This window comes from Crinia signifera, chromosome 8 (genome assembly GCF_055691185.1).
Source record: "Crinia signifera chromosome 8, ASM5569118v1, whole genome shotgun sequence".
NCBI lineage: Eukaryota > Metazoa > Chordata > Amphibia > Anura > Myobatrachidae > Crinia > Crinia signifera.
Window position 1 is genome coordinate 166295508 of NC_139224.1, and position 27798 is coordinate 166323305.

General features: G+C 48.3%; 2 protein-coding genes across 4 annotated transcripts in view; one reads left to right on the top strand and one right to left on the bottom strand.

Annotated features, from left to right (window-relative positions):
• The window catches only part of ITGB3BP (integrin subunit beta 3 binding protein), a 42577-nt gene extending 42019 nt beyond the window's left edge, over window positions 1-558 (bottom strand). Inside the window, exon 1 of one of the 2 annotated variants that reach the window (XM_083157681.1) lies at window positions 316-558. In XM_083157681.1, coding sequence (XP_083013807.1) covers window positions 316-320 — 5 coding nt within the window. In that variant the 5' untranslated portion in view covers window positions 321-558. The remainder of the gene's footprint in view (window positions 1-315) is intronic. The other variant, XM_083157680.1, reaches the window with a different exon arrangement.
• Window positions 1-27798, top strand: part of EFCAB7 (EF-hand calcium binding domain 7) — a 44772-nt gene that overhangs the window by 337 nt on the left and 16637 nt on the right. Inside the window, exons 1-7 of one of the 2 annotated variants that reach the window (XM_083157677.1) lie at window positions 754-864; window positions 10750-10937; window positions 17272-17483; window positions 17792-17878; window positions 19180-19357; window positions 20158-20279; window positions 27213-27351. In XM_083157677.1, the coding sequence (XP_083013803.1) occupies window positions 863-864; window positions 10750-10937; window positions 17272-17483; window positions 17792-17878; window positions 19180-19357; window positions 20158-20279; window positions 27213-27351 (928 nt within the window). In that variant the 5' untranslated portion in view covers window positions 754-862. Of the gene's footprint in view, window positions 1-753; window positions 865-10749; window positions 10938-17271; window positions 17484-17791; window positions 17879-19179; window positions 19358-20157; window positions 20280-27212; window positions 27352-27798 lie in introns of those variants that run through there. The other variant, XM_083157678.1, reaches the window with a different exon arrangement.

The window sequence follows — 27798 nt, forward strand, 5'->3', positions numbered from 1 at the left end:
AATGCTCTGCTCCTGTACTTTCTTCTTAATGCATGATTACCTCCATCTGTGTTGAACAGGTTAATTAATAAGAAAGGTGCTTCAACACAGGTGATGGCAATCATACATTAAGACAGACGTGCAAAAGCAGAGCAATGTGTCCCTCCTGGAGAGGGTAATGTTGGGAGGTATGGGTCTGGAACAGAGCATGTTTGAGCAGAGAAGTACATGCCACAATAGTTGGTGTAGTAGTCTCCCCCTTACCACCAGCTGGGACTACAACCCCCAGACTCCCTGACCTGGTCGGTACACTGAGATCTATGGCGTGTTACTCACGGCATACTGGGATCTGTAGTTTCTCTTATATAGTCACTGTCACTTATATAATGAGAGTAAATGCTGATGGTCTTGGCGCCTGGGTGTGCGTCTCTAAGCCGTCCCCCGGAAACTGTTCCCGTTAATCCAGTTCCTAGCGGCCTTTATTGCAATATTTGGGGGTGTTGAGGGGCCTTGAGGCATAACACCGGAGTACATGGTGATGGGGAAGTCCAGGGCACCAGCTTAGTCTATACACTGTGCCTCTGTGTCCCTTGGTAATACAGTAGAACACAAAACACAGCGACATAGAGGAGTTTGACATAATAGTCCGGATATAACACACCTGGGTCACGCGTCGCATCGTTCGGAAGCCCCGCCGCCCTTTTCCGACAAAAAAATTCACTCACAAAAACCCTAAATCTAACGAATTTTCTAAATTGTCCCTTAAGAAGCCGCGGCGGCCATCTTTGTTGAGGGAGCCAACCGTCACTTCCGGCCTAACGTTCCCTAGGTAACAGCCGTGGCAGCAGGAGAAGAGACGAGAGGCGGCTGAGGCTGATAGTCTATGTGAGTTACTGGGTGGAAGGGGTGTCGTGCTTACATAAAGGGGGGCATTGATCTCTGAATCGGGGTGCACGGTCCTCCCCCAGGGCCACAGCCAGCTGTTAGGGCCACAGTCAGAGGTCAGTCCCTGGGCTGTGGAATACAAGTCACTGAAAGCCTTGCCTCCTAATAGTTGGGACCTGTTGGCCAATTACAGGCTGAGGGTCCTGGGGGAGCTTATCTCTGCCCTGCAGTAGGGATGGGCATTGGAAGCCCACCATCAAATGATGGCTGGGCATCCACCATCGAATCTTTCAAGGTGATGGTCACTGACCATTGCATCAAAGTATTTGATAGGAAAAATAATTCATATGATTGGTGCATGCACAAACATCTTCAGCCTGGCCATGCATGCGCAGATGCACTGCAGCATGGCTGGCTGGTGATCAGGACCATCGGAAAACCATCAAATGCTTACCATTCGATGGCGGCAAACATCAGAATGCCACCATTGAATGGTAAAACCACTTTCATCGAAACAAAAACATTGATGGTAGTGAAACTTCACAATACGATGTCTATCCATACCATGCAGCCATAGCCCCGCTATCGTACATAAGAGGTGGACAATATGATGAGGGTACAGATGGGGTAGCTGTAACCAGAATATAACAGAAAATATAACTGTCCTGTCCACCTCTGTGACTGTTTTCCTTTGCCTGTGTTTGGCAACGTCTGGTATCAAGTTCAACGTCCGGTATCATTTCCGCTTCTGTCTATACCAACGCATTTCATGCTTGTGCATTGAGTCATGGATGATAGTTGGGGTTCTTTAAATTCAAAGTAACTTCATCAATAGCAGATGGGTTAGTGGCAGATTGGGAACTAAAGGAGAAAATAGTGATGGACGGCACCAAATCAAATGTTGGCGGAGACAACTCCAAAGTAGGCGGGATTAATACATTACTTCACCTGTAGGCGGGATTATTACATCACTGCACCTGGAGGCGGGATTAATACATCACTGTGTAGTAGGGATGGCCATCGTTGCCATTGACATCGATGGTTGCCATCAATGGCAATTCTGCAACTGGCCATCAATAGTGCTAAACTATGCAATGGCTGCCCATCAATATTTTTACATATCGATGGTCATCCATTGTGTTTGATTGATTGGCCTGTGGGCCAATCAAAACACAGGGACAGGGCTTTGCGGTTGTCGGGGGTGGAGCTATGCTCCGTGTCCCGGCACTTTGAAAAAAAAAAGCAAAACATTGTTTTGCTGCTCCATCGATGGAGGGAAACCATCTGGTTCTCCCCCATCAATGGCAACAGTATTCAACATCGGCCATGAACAATCGATGATTACGAATCATCAATGGTCGATGGCCATCCCTACTGTGTAGAAGCCTTTGGTTTCAATATGCTTGGCAGTCTAGTGGCCCCCAGACCATTATACCCCTTTCACACCACATCTAAAACCAGGGTTATTGCAGGGTCAAGGTGCGGTGTGAAACTGAACAACCCAGGTTATAAGATGTATTATGGCCAGCGGTCAGGACATGTTGAGATGTAGTGTCCTATGTCTGTATAGGGTGTAATAGATGTATTATGGCCGTCGGTCAGGACATGTTGGGGGTGTAATGTCTGTTTTTCAGCAGGCCCTGACTCCATAAAGGTATGTAATAGAATTGTATTGTTTTCTTTGGAACAAAGCTAAACATTTATACTAATGTCACATGCCCTTCATAGTATATTTGTCTTTTTGTTGTATACATCTTGAAGCTATAATATATGTCCGTTAGTTTGCGGTTTCTGCCTGTCCTCTGTGTTCCGCTCATCGTTGATGTATAATCTTATATATTATGTCTGTTAGTTTGCGGTTTCTGCCTATCCTCTGCGTTCCGCTCATCGTTGATGTATAATCGGTACTTGTTTCCTAGAACGGCGCACATCGCGGGCATCACATGTACATCGCATGCCATTATAATGGCATGCGATGCGACCGATGCGATGTCCGCGATTTTACACAGAAATGCATGGTAAAATGTAAATCGCGTCGGTTGCATCGCATGCGGCCCAAAAAATCGATTACGATTACCGATTTTACATAGGGAACAATGTTAAATGGCCCAATTGACCCGATTTCACATAGGGAACAATGTTAAATGGCCCACAGACCCCAAATAGCCACCCTGAAGTGTGAAATGGCCCCCCCAATTGTTAACGCCACCCCACCATCAACGTCAACCCGAAGCGTGGCGAGCGGTGGCATTACGCGTCCTCCGACCTTTTCATACCCCCACTATCCACGTCGGCGTGGAGTTGAGAATAGAAAGTGTGGCGAGCGCAGCGAGCCACCAAGCCTGTAGCGTGGCGAGCGGACGCGGAATACGAGCCCGAAGCGTGGCGAGTGCAGCGAGCCCCGTGAGGGGACGCGGAATACATGTTAAGTAATCAGTGTCCCCTCGCGGGGCTCGCTGCGCTCACCACGCTTCGGGAGCGTGTTCTGTGTCCCCTCGCGGGGCTCGCCACGCTTGGGGCTCGGTGGCTCGCTGCGCACGCCACACTATCTATTCTCAACTCCACGCCGACATGGATAGTGGGGGTATGAAAAGGTCGGAGGACGCGTACCGACACCCCTCACGGGCTCGCTGCGCTCGCCACGCTTCAGGTTGACGCTGATGGTGGGGTGGCGTTAACAATTGGGGGGGCCATTTCACATTTCAGGGTGGGTATTTGGGGTCTGTGGGCCATTTAACATTGTTCCCTATGTGAAATCGGGTCAATTGGGCCATTTAACATTGTTCCCTATGTAAAATCGCGGTAATCGCGTTGGTCGCATCGCATGCGATTTTTTTGGCCGCATGCGATGCGACCGACGCGATTTTTTTCCTTGCGATGCCTAAGATCAAAATCGTGGGCGCCGTTCTAGGAAACAAGTACCGTATAATCTTATATATTATGTTCCGCTCATCGTTGATGTATAATCTTATATATTATGTCCGTTAATTTGCGGTTTCTGCCTCTCATCTGCATTGCGCTCATCGTTGATGTATAATCTTATATATTATGTCCGTTAGTTTGCGGTTTCTGCCTGTCCTCTGCGTTCCGCTCATCGTTGATATATAATCTTATACATTATGTCCGTTAGTTTGCGGTTTCTGCCTCTCCTCTGCGTTCCGCTCATCGTTGATGTATAATATCATATATTATGTCCGTTAGTTTACGGTTTCTGCCTGTCCTCTGCGTTCCGCTCATAGTTGATGTACAATCTTGTATATTATGTCCGTTAGTTTGCAGTTTTTGCCTGTCCTCTGCGTTCCGCTCATCGTTGATATATAATCTTATACATTATGTCCGTTAGTTTGCGGTTTCTGCCTCTCCTCTGCGTTCCGCTCATCGTTGATGTATAATATCATATATTATGTCCGTTAGTTTACGGTTTCTGCCTGTCCTCTGCGTTCCGCTCATAGTTGATGTACAATCTTGTATATTATGTCCGTTAGTTTGCAGTTTTTGCCTGTCCTCTGCGTTCCGCTCATCGTTGATGTATAATCTTGTATATTATGTCCGTTAGTTTGCAGTTTTTGCCTGTCCTCTGCGTTCCGCTCATAGTTGAAGTACAATCTTGTATATTATGTCCGTTAGTTTGCGGTTTCTGCCTGTCCTCTGCGTTCCGCTCATAGTTGATGTACAATCTTGTATATTATGTCCGTTAGTTTGCAGTTTTTGCCTGTCCTCTGCGTTCCGCTCATCGTTGATGTATAATCTTGTATATTATGTCCGTTAGTTTGCGGTTTCTGCCTGTCCTCTGCGTTCCGCCCATCGTTGATGTATAATCTTATATATTATGTCCGTTAATTTGCGGCTTTTGCCTCTCCTCCGCGTTCCGCTCATCGTTGATGTATAATCTTATATATTATGTCCGTTAGTTTGTGGTTTCTGCCTCTCCTCCGCGTTCCGCTCATCGTTGATGTATAATCTTATATATTATGTCCGTTAGTTTGCGGTTTCTGCCTGTCCTCTGCGTTCCGCTCATCGTTGATGTATAATCTTATATATTATGTCCGTTAGTTTGCGGTTTCTGCCTCTCCTCCGCGTTCCGCTCATCGTTGATGTATAATCTTATATATTATGTCAGTTAGTTTGCGGTTTCTGCCTCTCCTCTGCGTTCTGCTCATCGTTGATGTATAATCTTATAGATTATGTCCGTTAGTTTGTGGTTTCTGCCTCTCCTCCGCGTTCCGCTCATCGTTGATGTATAATCTTATATATTATGTCAGTTAGTTTGCGGTTTCTGCCTCTCCTCCGCGTTCTGCTCATCGTTGATGTATAATCTTATATATTATGTCCGTTAGTTTGCGGTTTCTGCCTCTCCTCCATGTTCCGCTCATCGTTGATGTATAATCTTATATATTATGTCAGTTAGTTTGCGGTTTCTGCCTGTCCTCTGCGTTCCGCCCATCGTTGATGTATAATCTTATATATTATGTCCGTTAGTTTGTGGTTTCTGCCTCTCCTCCGCGTTCCGCTCATCGTTGATGTATAATCTTATATATTATGTCAGTTAGTTTGCGGTTTCTGCCTCTCCTCCGCGTTCCGCTCATCGTTGATGTATAATCTTATATATTATGTCCGTTAGTTTGCGGTTTCTGCCTCTCCTCCGCGTTCCGCTCATCGTTGATGTATAATCTTATATATTATGTCCGTTAGTTTGCGGTTTCTGCCTCTCCTCTGCGTTCCGCTTATCGTTGATAATTACTTTATGCGCAGGAAATGTTCTTGGCGTCACCACAGAGCCCAGTGCGCATCCGCCGTCACAGTATCCCTGTCACTGATTTGTAGTCTGCCTGTCACATCTCTCCCCCCCGTTGGGTCCTATAACACGGCCGTAATAGGAGCGTGTCAGGCATGCGGTGCTCCTAATATAAATAGGGTACATCATCCATGATCACTGGTTATTATCTTTCTCTCCCAAGTGTAAAAAGCCTTTATCACTCTGGAAAGCGCCTGTGATTGAAACCTCAGGATCCAGAATCCAATGAGTCCTGAAGGGGACCCTAAGAACGGCTGCGTCGCGGCTGTGCAGGAGATATTCGCGCCATTGTGCAGGGAGATATCCCTCGCAGTCATCCTACTGAGATAATGTGAAAGGCTGTAAGACCAACAACACTGGGAAAGTGACTGTTTCCCCCGCCCGGCCGTACCCGGAGGCTCCCGCAGCCATACAGCTGATTTCTCTGCCCGTGCAGATATGACAGGGTTGTAGCTATAGATTCTCAGCCATAACGGCAGTAGCCTGAGGCTCATCTACCATCAGTCTCCAAAGTCCAATAACATGGCACCATAAAATGCCGGCCTGTATCACGGACACGCACACGGAACCAGGCAGCCTCTGCATGACCGGACGGGATGCAGTCATTAGGTCAATGGGGTGAAAGGTCAACCATCAAAAAGTCAACACATAAATAAAATGACAACATGAATTAGAATACAGTCGACATGGAAAATGTTGATATGAGTTTTTCATGATTTTTTTTTATTATAAACGACTTGTTTATACTTTATCATCCCAGTGGGCATAAAGGGAGAATATACACGAGGAACTTATACAGTGTCGATGTCGACCTATGTCAACTTAGAAACCAAAAAAAGTGAACAACCCATGTCAACCTTTTTCCATGTCGAAATTTTCCATTGTTGATCTCTTTGCCTTTGTTCATGCCCACATAGTGCATGTCGACCTTTTTTGAGTGTCGACATAACAACGCGTACCCTGCCTGGACAGTGTACAGGAAATCCTAAAATTGAGAGTTTTTAAATCCAGAATCCTGGGATTGAAAGAAACGACCCAGGATTGGCATTCCTAGTGGCCCCCTATGTACAGGACCAGTACTACTGCCCATGGCACAAGGTCACAATGGGATGGACCATCGCTGCCCCAGCGGCATCTGTCGTTGGTGTTTGCGGTGCCTGAAGCGGCAATCTGCAGCCTGGATAACCACCTGGCCGCGCCAGGGTCCCAACACTAGGGAAGCACTTATCAATCATCGATGGTTTGTTTCTGATGTTCAGCTGTTGTCATTGATTGGGAAGTGACAATGAGGCAGACAATGGGGCAATCAGTAAGATGCCGCCGCCCTGCCGCAGTGAAATTCCACCCATGTGAACAGATGCGAGTGCGAATTGGGGCCTAATCCATTCGCAGTCACTCACCATTGAATGGATTTCCAGCCGCCCTACCCAAATGTGCATCAGCCACGTAAGCCAATACTTACTCTGAGCGGCGATGGCTGTTGGGAGATCTGATGTCAATGTCCCTCCCAGTGGCCGGGATCATGAGCACAATGTACCGTGCTCATGCACGGTCATCCAATAGTTGGCAGTGCTGCAAATTTGCGGTCTGAATCAGCCCCAATGTTTTCAAGAAAAAAAAAGGTACTTGTTTCCTAGCACGGCCACCCCGATTTGCATCGGGGTGGTCGTGTCGGAAAAATCGCGTCAGTCGCATCGCATGCGACCAAATCGCATGCGATGCGATCGACCCGATTTTTACATTGAATCAAATGTGAATAGGGTCCCTATTTTACATTGGATTCAATGTAAAATATTCCCCAGACCCCCAATTTTACCCCCTCAACGCCGCCACCCGAAGCGTGGCGAGCGGCGGCGGTGCGCGTCCTCCGACCTTTTCATTCCCCTACTATCCACGTCGGCGTGGAGTTGAGAACATTAAGTTCGAAGCGTGGCGAGCCCGAAGCGTGGCGAGGGGACGCGTATAACTTCACAGGTATACGCGTCCCCTCGCGGGGCTCGCTGCGCTCGCCACGCTTCGGGCTCGGTATTCTCATCTCCACGCCGACGTGGATAGTAGGGGTATGAAAAGGTCGGAGGACACGCACCGCCGCCCCTCGCGGGCTCGCTGCGCTCGCCACACTTCGGGTTGGCGTCAATCGTGGGGTGACGACGGGGCCATATATAATGTGAAATGGGTCATATTGCCCCATTTCACATTGTTTCCTAAGTAAGATGGACTTAATCAAGTCCATCTCATCTTGTGCCATTCTAATGGCACAAGACCGACGCGATGCTCCCGATTTCAATGTTAAAAAAATATTTTAACATTGAAGCCTATGGCAAAATCGGGGGCATTGCGTCGGTGGCCATGTTAATGGCCGCGACCGACGCGTTGCCCCCGATTTTGCCTTTGACGGTAAAATGGACCTGATTTCAAAGGAAATCGGGTCCATCGCGGGCATCGTGTACCTTAACTTTAAGGTACACGATGCCCGCGATTGTGGCCGTTCTAGGAAGCAAGTACCAAAAAAACATTTCTACACAGCACTTAGCCCCACCCTCCTTCTCTGATTGGTCCTTGCCACATATCTAATTGTTCTGACCATTGAACCAGCGATGATTTTCTCTTGTTAGCCATGGGAAATACTAATGATCTTTTCACTCATAATCCATCAATATCCATTTCTACCTACCACCGACTCACATGATATCTTCTGTGCTAGGGGCAGCAGGCCGGCGCAGTGCGCAGCAATCACCAGTATGAGCAGAGGTTCTGTCGCTTGGACTGAGAGTCAGGTAGGGTGTGGTATAGGGGTCCGACAGTCATTAGCCTGACGTCGGGATCCCGACTGGCCAGACTCAGACAGCATAGTGAGTGCAACAAAGCCCCTTGCGGGCATGGTGGTTTGCTGCACTCGACACCTATTCTATTCTCCCTCTATGGGGGTTGTGGACCCCCACGAGACAAAATAGTTGGTGCCCGTCAGGAACCCGGCTGTCGGTGTTTTGACAGTCGGGATCCTGAAGTCTGGTAAAGGCCTGTCGGTACCCCGTCCCGCACCCCTTAAGAATGATTGATTGTTGGATGAATTACTGAGGCAGTGCTGCCCACTGATGGGGGGGACGGGGACATTTTGGTGAGCCCTGTCTATTCATTTATACCCAAAAAATAATAAAAGATGATAATATGGTGGTATTATTTCTCATGAGTGACGCAGTGGAATCATTATAACCCTGCCTATAGTACAGGTTGAGTATCCCGTATCCAAAATGCTCGGGACCAGGAGAATTTTGGATAACGGATTATTCCGTATTTCGGAATATTTTAATATTTCAATTATGTATTTTGAAGTATCTTGCATGTATGCTGTATAAACACATAAAATGCACACAAATATATTTTATTACCACATAAAATACACACAAATATATTTTATTTGTTCAAAAAACAAGGTTTCAAAACATGAAACAAAATTTGTGTACTATCTCAGATATTGAATTTGAATGCCAAGCAATCATTTTCTTGCACATATATAGTGCCAGATACATATCATGTCACCAGTAGTGCTGTTACATATGTCCCCAGTGAGTTTTTAGCAAAAAAAAAAATTTTTTCACTTTCTGGAATGTATGGTTTTCGGAATAATTCGGATAACGGATACTCGGATATGGGATACTCAACCTGTACTGTAACACGGCCTTACAGATCAGTAACGCCAGCATTGCCTAACTGTAACAGCTCTCCCGAAATATCGGAGAACGTGTCCTAATTGATACTGAAAATACAATCAAAGGAAACATTCAGTCAATTAATGCAGTTTTGTGGGATCATGGAGTAATGCCCAGAGAAAGCAGACCCACTGCTACTACAATAACACAGGCAGGGATGAAAGCTGCAGATGGCACATCAAAGCCCCAGCATCTGAAATCGCCATCACCGCAACATCACAAGACTTCATGGACCAGCAGAAACCCCCAGATCCCAGCAGATGACGAGCTGCGTCACCGAGGTGTCACATCAGGTCATACACCAAGCCGTGTGGTCACCAGTGTTGTGTCATGTGCTTGGCTGTGTGAGCAGGGCCATGGGCTGGCTGGTAGGGTGATATACAGTACAGCGGGATTTCAGAGTTTTGTGTCCTCATGGGCGACCCGATGGCGGAGTGGTTAGTCATGGGTCCCATTTAAATGAAAACCCTATCTGTGCAGAGTTTGCATGTTCTTCCTGCGTTTTATGGGTTCCTTAATAAGTCGAAGTTCAGTGACCGTTTACAGATCACCTGCATCATGTTGTTGCAGCAACCTTACTGCGGTCTGATCCACTGGGGGTGATTCATGTTGGCTTGGTGAGCAGCGGACATTCATTGCTTACCGAGTGATTAGACGCCGCCCACCGCAAGTGTCCGGGGGGGGGGGGGGGGTCATTTGATGGTCAGCAATCATCGAATGATTGTTCCACCCGTTTGTAAATAAAAGTCAGTGTTGTTTGCGAGCGCCTGGATGAAGACGGCCTGGGCAGCGGATGTCCTGTGACGTCAGCCGCCCAGTCCGAGTAGGAGATTCGGCACGTCTGTATTCACATGGGGACACCCAGTGTTTTTCTGGGCACACCCACCGTTTTTGAGGGAACCCCCAGGAAACACTAGGCGTCCCCATGCTTCAGCCGCCTGTCCGCACCGCTGTGTGCGAACACCTCGACGATTGTGGTAATCGCCAAAGGCGTTTGCACGGCGGGTCTGCACAGGCATATTTTTGCCGATACGCATGAGCAGACCCGCAACATCGGTCCCCAGACCGAACTCGGCTCTTTTCAAGCCAACGTGAATCACCCCCATTATTCAGCCAATCCATCGGCTAGTTCCGAGTTACCTCGCTGAGGCATGAGACGCTGTGCCTCAGCAATATCACCAGGAAATAATGGTTTAGCACACGTCATGGTTGTCTTACATGGGCTGTAACCAGACACAGGATGAGCATTACATGTTTCTCTTCCACCCGCTGCAGCCAATAGATAGGAATACAAACTGTCTCTTCTCCCATTGGCTGCAGGGAATGCTGCGAGTGGACCGCTCTGTAGTTCTGTTCTAACAACGTATCTGTCATTCACAGGATGGCAGGTCTCTATGGAAGTAACACGTCACTTGCAAATAAAAAATATGCATCCAGCGAGTGGACAGAGAACCAGAAACACCAGCCCAGCGAGGACGAGACCTTCTACTCTGCGTGCCGAGCCGCCTATCTCACCGTCTTCAACAGCAGCCTCGAGAACATCACGGACAAGAAGCAGCTGTGCCAAGGTGCTGACAATCACATCTGCCTCTGTGCTCGAAGTTACAGTATAACAATATATTATATTTAGCTCTAGCGGATGATGACCAAAGGGTCTGATTGTTGGAATCAGTTACAGAACATATTAAAGACGCCGCTGTCATCATTATTATATATTACCAGTTATTTATATAGCGCACACATATTCCGCAGCGCTGTACAGAGAATGTTGGAATAGTCACATCAGTCCCTGCCCCAGTGGAGCTTACAATCTATATTCCCTACCACATGTACATGCACACACAGACATTCTAGGGTTAATTTGTTGGGAGCTAGCTATATTTTTGGATTGTGGGAGGAAACAGGAGTACCCGGAGGAAACCCACGCAAGCACAGGGAGAATATACAAACTCCGCACAGTTAGGGCCATGGTGGGTATTGAACCTGTGACCTTAGTGCTGTGAAGCAGTAACGCTAACCATTACACCGTCCGTACTGCCCCGTATATATAACACATGGTGGGAATAGAACCCATGACCTCAGCGCTGTGGGGCAGTAATGCAGTAACCATTACACCATCCGTACTGCCCCGTATATATAACACATGGTGGGGATAGAACCCATGACCTCAGCGCTGTGAGGCAGTAACGCTAACCATTACATCAAAGCTTGATTACATTATGAAAGGTTCTAACAGAAGACTCCTAAGGCACAGCACAGGGTGGAAGCGGTTCAGAGCTACTGACGTAGCAGGAGGCTCCTTGGTTAAATAGAAGCCTCCTTCTGACTCTGTGGTTAGCTGTTGTATCTGCGGACTCTGCAAGGGCTCACTGCATACACTATGGGGAAAATATAGTAAAGATTGATTTTTAAGCTTTACACAATGGCCCTTATTCTGATTGAGTCGGCCGATATATTGTTTTTGCGCATGTGCGTACGCCGCGCACGTCTGAATACTACGTGAATTCTGCGGTCGGGACCATCCGAGCAGGGGTCGGAGAGGGGCGCGAAGGGCTGTTTGGGCTCGTTACCATATGTGTACGCCCCGCATTTCTTGGGCGTTCTCATGAAAATGATGGGCGTACGTATGGTAATCCGGCCGTGACGCGCGTGTGGGGGGTGGGCAGCTGACATAGCCAGATGTCAGCTGCCCGCCCATATCCCTGCTTTCGCACAAAGAAATGTCCGAGTGGTCTGGAGCACTCGGAGCTGTCTGATCGCTCGGTCCATCATTCGATGGTTGGTGACCATCGAATGATGGGGGAGGTTCCAACAGATGGGGGAGTTGTTCACATGAAACATCCACTCACGGACCGTTCGTTCGGCGTCTTACCGCATTCGGACGGGGTGAGCGATCCATACGGTAGGCGGGGCTAAGAACACTCGGTTCCTGTCCGAAATACGCATCCGCCCGAATCAACTAGAATAAGGGCCAATATGTGTTCCTAGTGAAATCACCGCTATAAGGGGCCCGATGGGGTGCCAGCGTATACATGTACACCGATGGTTTGTGCGCACGTGTGGAGGGGGTTCTCGTTAACAATGTCCCGCAGGAGTACCGACACACTATCCCAGTGGTTTCCAAACTGTGTGCCGTGGCTCCCTGGGGTGCCTCAGGACACTTGCAGGGGTGCCCCGGGTTGGTGGTCCAGGACCAATTCAAATTATTTATAGTGAATTATTTATGGGCAAAGCCAGTGGTGTGTGTACAAACAGAAGCAAATCCTGCCCTTTACCACATAACTGAACCTAAGAATCACATATTATAAACCATATCTACTTAATATTATATGTACTGTATTCTGGTTTTCTTTTTGGTTGTTTTTTTTGGGCCTAGGGGTGCCGTGAAAAAATTCTGATACTGTAGGGTGCCGTGATTCAAAAAAGATTGGGAACCCCTGCACTATCCGATATGCAGTGCTTATATTCCAAATAGATCATTTACTAACAGTAGATTTATTTGGTTGCATTGTGATATAATGGTTTATTGGTTTCTGTTTGAAGTTCTAAATGGGTTCTCTTCACCCTCAATAGAAGCAAAAATCGAGTGCTCCGCTACACAGCAAAGTGCTCACATATTCCTCACTGGCCCTGGCTGCGCAGCCCAGCCATGTTCCACATCGCCGCCTACTGGCCAGCTCTGGAACGGCAATCAACTGTGATCGCAGTTTCAGGACTCGCGCGTGTACAGAAATCACCAAATAGCGATTTCCACACTCGATTCAGGCCCCAGATTCGACCTTTGGCACTGTGTGCGTTTCATGCCACGCATGCAACTACCACGCTTCCTATTTTTTTTGATGATTGCGCCATCTGCTGAAAGTCGCGATAAATGGTGTTTTTTTGCACTAGCCCCCAATGTGCAGAAAGGACTAGAACAGGAATTAAGGAGCCGTGTCCTCATACCCAATGATAAATTCCTCCCATTCGGTCCTTGCTACAGCTGCAGGCCTTGTACCCGTAGAGTTATAAATTTTTTAGCAATTTGCCAAAAATCGGTTGTCTGGACAGATTTATTGTATAATGTGTATGAACGATTGTTGTGCCGATAAACCAGAAAAAACAATAATCTCATGGGTTGGCAAAGGTAGAGAATGTTGGTGTAGATATCGAGCAGTAGGGGGTGGGTATCCACAATCATCTCCCCATATTTCCCACGTTCTTCCCACATTCTTCCTGTTTCAGTGTCAGCCACCTTGGACATGTGCAAATTCACTGTGGCGTGCTAGAAAATCTGCCACTTTAAAAAAAATATATTGGGGCCTCCGACTTGCCGACAAATCGCCCTGATTGTCGGAACGACCCCCAAAAATCGGACTTCTCCCATCCGTCTTCAAAACACGTTACTGGTATATATTAGCTAATAACTTGTAGCGGGGGCAGTCATTTCGAGAGGTGAACCAACATTTCTGTCTGAGCAGCCTATACATGTACTAGGAACCAGTTACACCACTGAGGCACGAGGCACAAAACGATACCCGGAGGCATCACACCAGTCCCAGCGAGAGGAAGCTCCCCAATGCAGCGGATTGGTGGCAGTCGGCACACCGAGGGTTACACTGCGCCGTTCTGGTACGTTGATAGAGAGATAAATCCCGATGACACGTTGGATTTTTTCAGTCATGATATCCTAATTACGGCACGGATAGTTTAACAAGCGGTCACATTCAGCAGATGTGCTCAGCCTAATGAAGGCTTTCAACATTAGGGCAAAAGATTTTTTTTCCCCAGCAGCTAATGGCAGGTTCCAAATAATTCTGCTTCAAAAATAGTAGCAGTGAGAACAAATGTTATCTCCTTTCGGCTTGTTATGTCTTTCATCTCCTTCCACGAGCCACTTAAGCAATTGACCAATTATTATTATACGAGAGCCGGTGTCAAGGTCGCAGAGAACAGGCTGTTAGAATACCAAATATTTCCCGTCGTTAAATGATGATTAAACCGCCGAGCGCTGCCGGCCAGGATCCAGGGCCTAAGGGGTTAACAGCCTACGCAATCTCAACCGTACCCGCGGGCAGCAAATGTGTAGGATGGAGAATAAGGTTCATGGAAGGTAATAATTCTCAGGATATAAGGATGCAGGTCACGTTATTAGATACGTTTAATAGAGCAGTGAACTGGACAGTGGTACTCCCATCTCTGAAGGAGTTATTAGACGGTCAGCGCAGCAATGTTTCATGGTTACTTGGACACTGGGGAGCGCTGTTAGGGAATAACGCTGCTCCCAAAAGCTTTCGTGGTAACAATGCGCTAATGGTGTATTTGAATGGAAGTGTAGTTATTCTGTGTGATATTTACGTTAGGTAGAAGAATATAACTTTGGGCGGTATTCAGTTGTTTTTCACCAGCATTTCAGCTCGCTATCCCCGGGGGGTGGTGGGCTGAAATGCGCAAATGTGAGGCTAATCCTGACCATAATGAGGGCTATAGGTGCAAAAAAATAGATTAATTGAATATCGCCCTACGATCTCCCGTCTCTTTAAATTGGAGGTCAGGGGTGAAATGTAATAGGATGAGAGATTCAGAATGTGAGAGATTTGGGAAGAAATCTCCAGTTTTTTTAAAGCAGCAATCATGTACACTGCAAAATCAAACTGGTTTTGCAGTGTAAATGATTGCCGCTTTAAAAAAACTGGAGCTTTCTTCCCAAATCTCTCACTTTCTGGATCTCTCATCCTATTACATTTCACCCCAGGTGGGATATAACAATTGAATACCACCCTTTGTGCTAATGAAGACAACCGAACAAACCCATGAGCCTAATCCAGCTTCGGTTGTAATTTTGCAAAAAAATCACAAAACCACAACTGCTTACCTAAGGGGCTGACCAGCACAGGGCAAGGCCGGCCAGCATTCCGGGTCCCACCGCACAATGCGATCGCAAAATAATTGCAATCGCTTCACAGAGCTGCAAAGCCCTCACATACTGTAACTAGGGCAGCCCCCGCCGGCACAGCTTAGTTGGTGAAGTAAGACGCCGGGACATCATGTTTTGGATCGCAGCGGTTGCGTGTTATGTCATGCAGCTGCCACGAACCACTCCGAAAACGGTCCGGCTAGGCCTCCATTGTCCGAACCACGCCCACAGAATGCCACGTCACTGCCCTATCATCGTCCCCGGTGTCACTTATCCATAATGTGACCACAGTTTAAATCCTTGCGCATGCTTATAATTGCTAATACGGTCGAATTGCAATTTTTAGCAATTCAGCGACGGGTACTGAATCAGGCCCCATATTTACAGTATATACAGTGTGGGAAAATAATGCTGTATTCGGATCTTTTTGGTCACACTCACAGCTGAGTATTTATAAAGCTGTTATTCAATTGCGGATGTTTTTCGACATGTTTCATAGATGCAGTTTCACTTTTTTAAAAGTCAAAACTACTTCTGCGAAACATGGTTAAAGAAACTCGAAATCGGCTGCAATTTCGACAAAAATCTCACAGATCAGCGAGTCATTCGCTGAGCCACATGTTTTGACCGCACCTGATTTGTTGACAGTTGAAAAATCGGGTGCCGGACAGGGTCCCAACAGTCATTTACCCGACGTTGGGATCCCGACTGTTAAAATACCGACAGACGGGTTCCCAACGGACACCAGCTATTCTCCCTTGTGGGGGTCCACGACCCCCATAGAGGGAGAATAGAATAGGTGGCGAGCGCAGTGAGCCCGCAAGTCCGGCCAGTCGGGATCCCGACGTCGGGCTAATGACTGTCGGGATCCCGACGTCGGGCTAATGACTGTCGGGATCCCGACTGTCGGAGCCCTATACAACACCTGAAAAATCTGCACTTTAATTGAATAGGTCGAATGTAAATTGTACCCAAAACCGTCAAAAAGTGCAGATTTTTTGATTGTCGAGCATCAGCATTATGTCAACAATGGGAAGGTCGACATGGGGTTTTCACATTATATTGTCCCAAAAGTGTACTGTGTCCGCTGGCCATGTTTCGGGCACACTATTTTATTTTCCTGCCACACCCGTAGTGGATGGTAAAGTATGATATAACGCCTGTTGCCGCATGACGGCTAATAAAAAAAATGATAAACTCGACCTATTTCAGGTGTCGACATAAGCCCTGTTGACCTTCAATGGTGGACCCAATGCATGTCGACCTCCATAGGATCGATCTAGTGGCAGGATCCCGTACTTGGTCCGGGATGCGTCATTTGGTCTACAGCATTATGGTCGACGCCATTAGGTCGACATGGTTCTAGGTCGACATGGTTCTAGGTCGAAAGGTCATTAGTTAGACAGGACGTTAGTTCGACAGGTCATTAGTTTGACAATGTCTAGGTCGACAGTTAAAAGGTCGACATGGAGTTTTTCACTGTTTTTTGAGCCGACATATGCCGACAGGCGGTATTTCATGCCCTACCATCCACTAGGGTGTGGTGGGAGAATAAAATAGTGGGCCAAGCGTAGCAAGGCACCGTGCCCGACTCACAGGGGATGTGGTGCACTTTAAACTGTGTACATGTCGACTGTGTTGACATTCAGGTAAAAAAAACAGTGAAAAACCCCATGTCGACCTTTTGACTGTCGACCTACACAATGTCGAACTAGTGACTCGTCGAACTAATGACCTTTCGACCTAGAACCATGTCGACCCTTTCCCATGTCGACCTAGACCAATGTTGACCTTTTCCCATGTCGACCTAATGGTGTCGACCTAATGACTGTCGACCATAATGCTGTAGACCAAATGATCCCAACCCCTTAGTCCTGCCTTGCCTTGTACTGGAAGTCACTGTTTCCTTGTTCGGTCAGCTGTTTATGTACTTGCTGTGCTGCGGAACCCTTGTGACGCCATATAAATAAAATACAATTTAATGATATATGTCTCTCTCTCTCCAGTTCTGCAGCAGGCCGGCCGGAACCCATCTAACAAGACTCTCAGCAGATACTGGACCGCAAAGACCAAGGAACTAAACTTTGATGATTTTTGTGCCATTCTGAAAAAAGAGAAACCGGCCAGCAGGACGGAACTTCTGAAAGCGTTCCGCAAAATGGATCCCGCTGGCAAGGAATACATTCTACATAGCGACCTGCACAAAGTCCTCACTATGGTACGTACTGCGGATCCTTACATTCAGAGATCTCATTTATTACCGCTGGTGACCCTAAAACTAGAGTCTAGCATGAAACGCCACTATAGACCGCTAGAACTACAGCGCCATTTAAGCCGGTTAGGTATGTCCTGATGCCACTCCCCCTGCGCTATCGGAACCATTATAAAGTAACTTGCCAATGTCCGTGCCAGTAGAGGCGTGATCATTTTAGAACTGTCCCCGCACCGATGTAACATATAGGAACGTGGGTTCCTCACTGTATCCTGAAGCCACCTATGATCTGAGTCTTACTCCGCTGTCCACAGAAAGGAGAGAAGATGTCTCAGGAGGAGGTGAACGCTGTGCTCCAGCTCACTGACGTAAACAGCGGCGGAAAACTGGACTACAACAAGGTACGTGCCCTGAATCACACGAGTCTCCCTGTATACCCTCATTATTTCATAATGGTAACAATTTAAATGACATACTGGAAAAGTTTCCGAAACATATTGGGGGTTATTCTGGTTCATTCGCTCCCCCTCTTGACTAAGCATCCTGCCAAACAGCTCCTGTTCTACTGCACCTGGCTAAATTCACTGTGTAGATGCAACCAAAGATTTAAATGTGCAGACTCCTTCCTGACAAACAGGTCCCTTTAAAAGGGACTTGTCAAAACGTAATGTGTAGATGCAGCCTTAAGGCCCCCATACATTAGGCCGACTTGTCCTAGGGACAAGTCGGACTCAATACTCCTGCGATTTGCCCGGCAGCTCCCCGGGAAGCTCACATACAATGTGGCACTTGATTTGCCACTTTTTACATGTGATAAATCGCATAAGATTTATCACATATAAAATAAACAAGGGAGCTGCCGGGCGGTGAGGAGCGGGGGGGGGGGGGCGGGCACCGGCGGTGCCGGTGAGCAGCGGCGGCAGTGGGGGCTGGCAGCAGCATCTCTGGGTGCCGCGGGGGATGCCGGTGACAGTGGGGTGGGCGGCGGTGATAAGCTGATTAGCCGGCCGCTGATTGGCTGAGAGTGCGCTATCTCAGCCAATCAGAAGGCGGATAGTCATTTGACATGTTATTTTAAAGATGTAATAGCCGCCGCTGCCCGCCCGCTGAGTGACAGCATGAGGATTATCACCGCTGCCCGCCCCACTGTCACCGGCATCCCCCGCTGGGCACTCATTCCCCCCCCAGCCCACTGCAGGAGGTCGGACGTGATCGTACCTGCTGAACGTCCGACCTCCTGATCCGGTCCGATGCGCACGGGACCGCGCATCGGATCGGATCACATGTCAAACACATGCGATTTTGGGACGATTTCACGCGATTTATCGGCCCAAGTGCCGAAATCGCATGGAATCGGCCCAAAATCGCATAGTGTATGGGGGCCTTTAGAATGACCTGCTTTCAGCTGTGTGGGCCTGGACGCCGCTAGGTTGTGACCACTCCACACTGTGCTGGCTGGGAGCTACTTGTTGCAATCTTTGCTAAATTTCCTTAAAAAAAAAAAAAAAAGAAGAGGGGTAGTATTCCCGATATCGTCCATAACGCTGACGAAATGTCGCCCAGTGTGTGCCCATCTTTAGTGTGTAGCACTGAGATCTGCACCTTCCATTGTTGGTTCCAGATAAAAGAAAACTGAAACGCGTCATGTGACGCTTTGCTGGTGTAGAAGTGGCCATAATGTCGCCCCCTTTTCTTTGCGCAGTTCTGCAATGTGTTCCTCAGTACCTGCGACCAATGTGCCAAGACCTCGGCCGACAGAATGGACATTAACAGTCGGGCCAAGCGACAGCAGTTTGGAAGCCACGTCGAGACATCTCCTGAGCGCTCCACATCTCCGCGAGCGCAGAGGCCTAACGATGGCGACACAACACCACAGAAAGGCGAGTCTGAGAGAACGTGGAGCGAGATCACATTCTTAATATTTATAGTTAATTCCCCACCCGAGGTCCTAAAATTGTTCCACTCGCTCCCCATCAGACAGACGCTGTGCTTGCATATTAGTATCAGTATCATCTGCTTTACTAACCACTGTGCATGAGAGAAATCCTCCAGTATGTACAGACCTGGCCTCCAATGTGAGCGATGGAGGCCTGTATTCAATCCTGGCCGAAAGTTTCACTAGGTGAAAAATAGTCAGGTCTCGCCTGTTTTTTTGGGTGAATTTGACACCGTCTATTCAATCCCAGCGCCGATTTCCTGCCTGGGTGAAAAATCCAGCATTGGCGAAAACCGCGCGTATAGGCGAAATTGCCACAAATTCACATGGTTTAGTCGAATTGAAAGCGGTTTTCGCCAATGCTAACACTCCCATAACTCGCTCCCCCAACGATGGACCTTTTCCCTGCATCTTAATAGTCCCCACCTGGGAACGCCCGGAACATATCCAGTACATTTCCAATACTGTGCGCCTGAATCTCAGCCGCGCCTCTGTACGAGTTTTCTGGATATTTGCTTACACCACAACTCCATTGCCTGCAGCCCTATGACACAAGCCAGGTGCAGCCGGGTGACCAAAGAGCAATTAAATACAAATCTGTTACTTTTATTGGTCATATAAAACATTAACCCGGCTCATTATCTGCTCTCCCTTCCTTCCTGTTGCCTGGCGCAGTTATGTTGCCGTGATACGATGACATTTCCAGTGAACTAATTATGGTCAAACCTCGTTTATTGGTTATAGTGGAAGGCAAGTCGCCACGCCCATCATCGGCTCGCAGCTACAAAGCAACGATGAGTACGGTGATCAACATGGCGCCACCCAGCGCGAAGAGCCCCAAGCTGCCGGAGCCCAAAAACCTACAGGTGATTTCCACTTGTATTTGTCAGAACGTTTCCTGCATAGTGATATACCTGTAACATGAGGGTCAGGCGGCTTTAATGCCAGCGGCAGCAGTGGGAATCGTATTAAACAGACGTGGCCAAACCTGTGGTTCTCCAGCTGTTGTGAAACTACACTTCCCAGCATGCATTGCCTCAGTTTTAACATTCACTATTAGCAAAACTGTGGCAATGCATGCTGGGACTTGGAGTTTCACAGTTGGCCAGGCCTGGAATAAAAGCTCTGTGATTGGTCTTCTCATCTGATATTGATGGTGATATAAAACCTTTTGCTCTTCATCTACACTGTATAGATACAAAGTCAACTGATCAGCTTCGTATGTTTGATGTACAATAGATTGACAATGCTTAATGATCACGGACAACACACGTAATGATCACGGACAACACACGTAATGATCACGGACAACACACACATTTTTTGGGGCGGTTTCATGTGTTTTCCCAACATTTGCTTGAATTTCTATTCACGTGGACTATGATTAGGAATAGTAACTAGTGATGGCCATCGTTGCCATTGCCATCGATGGTTGCCATCGATAGTGCTAAACTATGCTATGGATGACCATCGATATTTTTTACATATCGATGGTCATCCATTGTGTTTGATTGATTGGCCTGTGGGCCAATCAAAACACGGGGCGGGGCTTCGCAGGTGTGGGTGGGGGGGCGGAGCTATGCTCCGTGTCCCGGCACTTTGAAGGAAAAAAAGAAGCAAAACATAATTTTGCTGTTCTATCGATGGAGGGAAACCATCTGGTTCTCCCCCCATCGATGGCTAAAGTATTTGACATCGGCCATGAACCATCAATAATTTAGAATCATCGATGGTCGATGGCCATCCCTAATGGTAACCTATGGCGAGCACAGCAGTATCGGAGCGACCCTATGGCCCGATTCAGACCCAAGCGGGTCAACGGCGCCCCGCCTCAATCTCCTCACATACACATCCGCTCACATGCGGCTGCACAGAAGAAAAATCTTTGATGTTCGCTCACCATCGAATGATTTCTATTCCCTTCGCAAATAACAGCAAGGCGAGACTGACTTCTTTTCTGGCCGGAGATGGGCTTATTCGGGGCTGGCGCTGACGTCATGTGACCTCAGCCACCTGGCCCAAGCAGGCATAGATATGTATGTACACCCATGAAATGCTGGACGGTCCCCTGTGTCCGGCCCCTGCCCACCCATCCTGGAGCGAACGATCCGACAAGTGCGAAACTCAAAGAAATTTTGGCGCATGTGCTAACCCCAATAGTCCACAGAACATGAAATATACTTTTATATTGATACTTTCACAACTGATCTGCAGAGATATCTCTCTTCGGATTGGGCAACGTGATCTCCATACAATCCATCCTGCCTGATGTCACAACGGGTGGGTGCACTTACATGCGCCCGCTCAGTTGAGCTATCAATCACCGGGTGGATGGTGGATCGCCGTTCACACAGCACGATGGGGCATCAGCTGTTTTGCACAGGCAACGTGATACATCTGTGAACGCTGCTGTTCACAGATATACTGCTGGTAACCACTGACCGATGGTCCATCGATATATCAGTTGTTCAGTCAAACGGATGATATATATCGGACCTTCAGGGAAAGCCAGCAAGTTTGTATTACAGAATTCACACACAGTGAATAGGAAACACACCCCCCTCACCTTGGAGTAGTAACACCTGCAGTACCTTCTGGGCCTAACTGCACCTCCGTGAGTGGCAAGATTCTCCATCTTTGCATCAGTGTGTCAGCATTAGGGCAGAGGAAACGGAGGAAGCAGCAGCAGCGCCTGGGGAGAGAGAGTGGGAGGAGAAGAGAGCCCTACAGGCTGCGCCGCGCGACCTCTGACCGTGTCGTGCTGCGCAGAGCCGCTGGCCGCCGATGGGCATCGGGAATAGCCGGGCATCATGCTCAGATGTTGCCCGGCAGTCTAATCCCGAAATCCCGGCATTGGAAACTCCGAAATCCCGGGATTGGAAACTCCAATCTCCGGATTTAAATCCTGGCAATTTAGGGGCTAAATCCCAGGATTACGCTGATCCCGATCCCGGGATTGGCCACCCTAATCAGCATGGAAAACAATATAGGGCTTCTTTTCATGAATACATAGAATATATCTTTACATATATAAAATGCTAACTACTACTCGCCTCTATGAGGTGCCGTACCGCCAGTGACCACTAGAGACCACTCGATGGGACAAATTACTCCTTAACAGAAAATGAAAGCATTTTTCGCAGGGACACTGATCTGTTTCAAACTTGCTGGATATGTATAGAGGGAGCTCAGTGGCGTAACTATAGCTCCGCAGCCCCCGTGGTGGCGGTGGAGGCACAGAGAAAGTGTGGGTGCCCGGGGGGTCTGCGGGGCTATAGTTACCCGCTGCTGGCTGCCGGTACCTAGCCTGCCGCATCTGCGGTCACGGTCCTGTCTCTCCCGGCGCCGGCTCCTGCTGCTATAATGAAAAGTGACACTTAGAAAATGGTTGCCCCCATACTGCAGACAGTTTTTGAGCATGCTTGAAGCAGGATTGATATTGGTGACCCTCAATCTTCAACGCAAGTGTAGCAATGAGGAGGGGTGTCAGTAATTTACCCACTGGGCCGCCAACTATAATGATCCTGCATGAGGACACGGCTCCCAGATAATCACCGATTGCGGCCATTGTTTTCCTCTCTGTAATAGCCTGTAGTATAAATGTACTGTACCCCTTGGCCATTGACATGTATGAGCCCCAAGGGCTGAGGCTCGATCACTAGATGCCGTATCCTTATGGTTTACACATAGACGCTTATTATCTGCATTGGATTTTTCTTTAAAGGATGGCTATAGTAATAAACATACAAATACATATAACCCCCCCCCGCACCGGCCCCGGGGTCTGATTTCACATAGCGGAGGCTTGGCTCTGTGCATTATAGTTTATATATGACACAGACAGTGCTGCGCCGTCGATGTCATGCCACCAGCAGTGGCGGGGAGTTATTGTAGCGCTGCGATTAACCCTTGCTGGGTAAGACACCACCGCGTTCCACCTGTCGTGCCCTGACAACCAGCCGCTCCCACCTCTCTCCTAAACCGTCCATTGATTTTCATTTAGGAGCCTAGTTTTAGCGCCTCTGATAAATCACCGGCACAGCCGCTCCTGTGGGGTACACATCAGCTAATGTTTCCAGAGTCAATATTTGTAGAGTGTTATTATTGATCATTGTTCTTCGCTGTCCTTTACCTCACTCGCACTTCACTAAGGTTCCTGTTTTTATGTCATTACTGTGCGCACCCTTAAATAACAGCCGCAAATAACAGGGCCATAAAGCGCAAACTGCCCCGGCTCCAATTAACGTGGCCCCCGGGAGGTGTGGAGGGGACATAAAATGATTACAGAACGCCAGCTGAAAATACGCCAGTCACTGCCCTCCCGGGGCGCGTTCTCGTTCCAAATAACAACTCCAGGTTTGTCGTCTCGTCCACCCCCAACCGCCTTTAAATCGTAAATATCTTGACAATGACATTATTTCCTACGTTACATTACAAAATAACGGCTATTTCTGGGGAAGCCGCGTAATCAGCCCAGACAGCAGCTACAGCACTGTAAGGATTGTTCTGTCATCTATCATCCGCTTCCTCCGTTACATAGACTACATATCAAAATGTATTTAGCTTTATATTCACTTTATTCCTGGAGTAGTTGTTATGACACAGGCGCGCGTTCATTTATTATTGTGATGCTAATACTGTTTCCTGGTATAAACATGAATTAGCAAAAAAGGTTGGGTACTTGTTTCCTAGCACGGCCACCCCGATTTCCATCGGGGTGGTCGTGTCGGAAAAATTGCGTCCATCGCATGCGATGCGATCGACGCGACCGACCCGATTTTTTAATTGAATCAAATGTGAATAGGGTCCCTGGGACCCGATTTTACATTGGATTCAATGTAAAATATTCCCTAGACCCCCAAATTTAACCCTGTGAACCCCACCCCACGATAGACGCCAACCCGAAGCGTGGCGAGCGGCGGCGGTGCACGTCCTCCGACCTTTTCATTCCCCTACTATCCACGTCGGCGTGGAGTTGAGAATATATAGTGTGGCGAGCGCAGCGATCCACCGAGCCCGAAGCGTGGTGAGGGGACGCGTATAACTTCACAGGTATACGCGTCCCCTCGCGGGGCTTGCTGCGCTCGCCACACTATATATTCTCAACTCCACGCCGACGTGGATAGTAGGGGAATGAAAAGGTCGGAGGACGCGCACCACCGCGCACCGCCGCCCCTCGCGGGCTCGCTGCGCTCGCCACGCTTCGGGTTGGCGTCTATCGTGGGGTGACGACGGGGCCATATATAATGTGAAATGGGTCATATTGGCCCATTTCACATTTTTCACTATGTGAGATGGACTTAATCAAGTCCATCTCATCTTGTGCCATTATAATGGCACAAGACCGACGCGATGCTCCCGATTTCAATGTTAAAAAATATTTTAACATTGAAGCCTATGGCAAAATCGGGGGCATCGCGTCGGTCGCGTCGGGACCAATGTTAATGGTCCCGACCGACGCGATGCCCCCGATTTTTTACATTTGCCTGCAAAATGGACCTGATTTCAAAGGAAATCGGGTCCATCGCGGGGATCGTGTACCTTAACTTAAAGGTACATGATGCCCGCGATTGTGGCCGTGCTAGGAAACAAGTACCAAAGGTTGTATGTAAAACAGCGCCACCCACAGGTACTTACTTTAACTACAAGGGGGTTTTAAAAAATATATATAGGGCCAAATGTAATAGGGTGAGAGTTTCAGAGTGAGAGATTTAGGGAGAGTTTTCCCATGTTTTTTAAAGCAGCAATCAATTACATGGCAAAATCAACTGTTATGAGGTATACTGTACTGGGCAGTGCAGATTTGATTATATTGCTAAGATGCAATACAGCAATATTAGTACAGGAAACTATTAATGCATAAATGTAATTCTTCATACATTTAAAGAAAAAAACTATTAAAAAAAAACAACCTCATCCAAACCACAGATCCCCAGTTATACAGCGACTTGCGGTACCCTGGGAGAAGTCACATTAGTGTGGTCACATGGTTCCAGAGCTCAGTCTTTAGTGTGTATGTAACTCCCAAGGATTTCTGATGCACAGCTAATAATCGGACAAACGGCTGCCATGGCACACATCCGCCAAAGTGAACATTTGAGCTGTAGGGATCGGGCGGGATGCTGCCACAAGCATTATCATGGTGGGGGACATACTTTAATTTCCCCAAAATAATGATAATTGGTATGATAGATTGCGTTCATGGGCTTTGATTGATTAAGCTGAGTAATTTACCCTTGTAACCATTATAACCAGTGGCGGCCCCAGAGAGGGGGAACTACAGCACAGTTCAAAATTCAAATAGGGGAGCCGCACCCACTGCCAGTGAGTCAGTTTAGAACAGGGTTGCCTACCCTTCCGGAATGGCCGGGAGGGTCTCGGAAATCGGGTCCCCCTCCCAGTCCCCCGGAAAGGGTGGCAATCCTCCCGCATATCCCCCCCAGCTCCTGCGATGTGCCCCTTGGCGGGGGGGTCCGCAGGTAAAATGCCGCGATCGCGGCATTTTAGCCCCGCCCCCCGCAGTGCAATGACTGAAATACCGGCATTGCACGGCGGGGGGCGGGGCTAAAATGCCGTGACGCTGTAGACATGCCCCCAACAGGGCATCATCTGTGTGGCCACGCCCCCAGACCGCCTCTTTTTCCAGTCCTGGAAATGGCCCCGCCCCCCTGCCTGACAGAGCTGGCTGCCCTCTCCCGGAGAGGGCAGCTCAAAAGTCGGCAACTATGGTTTAGAATGGCAGTTGCTGTTTCTTCTCTATTTGAATTTTGAACCGTGCTGCAGCGCCCTCTGGAGCCTCCACTGGTTATGACACTTAAAACATAAAAGCTAATAAATAGTTGTACGTTTCATACCAGACAATCTCCACTTCCCATCTGATCTTACGTGAATGGTTTGTGTTTGCCAAAGTAATTGAGTGGCTACAAAAACCGGTTTCGCCCTATGGCAAGAAAATGTTTTGATCACAAAAGTAATTGAGACAAAACAATATTGTTACATCTGACAAAGGCTTTGTCCTCTTCCCCGCTGTTTAAGTGCACATGACTGGCCTATATGCTGAGCGTTCTGGGCGCTGCTCGATCAAATATAACGCTCAGCACGAGCGCCAGGGGGGGGGATGCGGGGAACGTCAGCTCACGGGCGGCCAGTATCAGGGATGCTGGCAGCTGTGGCAGCTCTCTGCCAAGGGGTTATGCCATACCTCCCAACTTCTGTGTTGGGGAAATAGGGACACTCGCGCGGCGAATGCAAATGAGGGCGCAGCTTATGCTAATTAGCCGCGACCTCATTTTCATACGAGAATAGATGCTGTGCGCATGTGCACAGCGTCTATTCTATTAGATCGGGGGGTCTCCCAACTGCCACCCCCCGCAGCGGGACAATGCCTGCTGCGGGTGGGACAGCGGGACAGGACCCGAAAATCGGGACTGTCCCGCTGTAATCGTGACAGTTGGGAGGTATGTTATGCTCACTGTCAGGGGAGCGGGAGCCGGAGGTCTGCGGGAAGTGCAGCTGCTGCTGGATCCTGCGCCGGCCGCTCCCTCTCCCTGCCTATGCCATCCTGCCTGCCGCCGTCCCCCCTGCTGGCTGTGTTCACCGGGTTACACAAGTTTTGCTGTCAGGGGCAGCGAGCTCCTGACAAGTTGAATAGGGTGAGAGGGAGGGCTGGCGGCGGACATAGAGCACGGCGAGCGCAGGTGGAAGGAAGACCGTGTTCGCTGCTGCAGCATTGAATACTATTCTATGTATCTGTTCCATGGGATTTCGGAGCATTAATTGCATCTTCTTCTCATTATTAGGAGTGGCTTTATACTCAGTCTAAGGGGTGCTTTTTCCTGGAGGAGAGCAATATAACCAGCCATCAGTATAAGCTGCAGCTGTCCCAGAAGTCTATGGTCTATCTCACAATCAAACCATTAAACCTCAGCAAAGCTGAAGGTATGTATCACTGTACTGTAGCTATGATTAATATATGTTGGCTTTCTGCTGCCCTCTAGTGCTATATATTGGAATTGCAGAAGGCACAGGAAGCCTTATTGAAAGGTGCAGGAAGTTGAAAGGTGCTGCTGCGATTTAGATCACAGGGGTCTTCTCCTAATTGCTCAGTCGCTGTATTGCCCACAGACGCGCCCACTGTCAGCGTATTACATCCGCAGCTCACGTACATAAGCGTGACAACGGGCGTACATCGGTCACACATCGGAGCAATCCTATAATACTTCCCCCAAATGCTACATGTCACTCACTCTGTAACTAAATCCAGCATTCGTGCGCAAATCGCTATTTGATCGCCGCGTCTGTGACTCAGACTCAGTGTGACTGATTGTTAGCGCTCAGAGACACAGTACAGGATCAGGGGCGAGGCCTGGGAATTTTAGTGAGCGT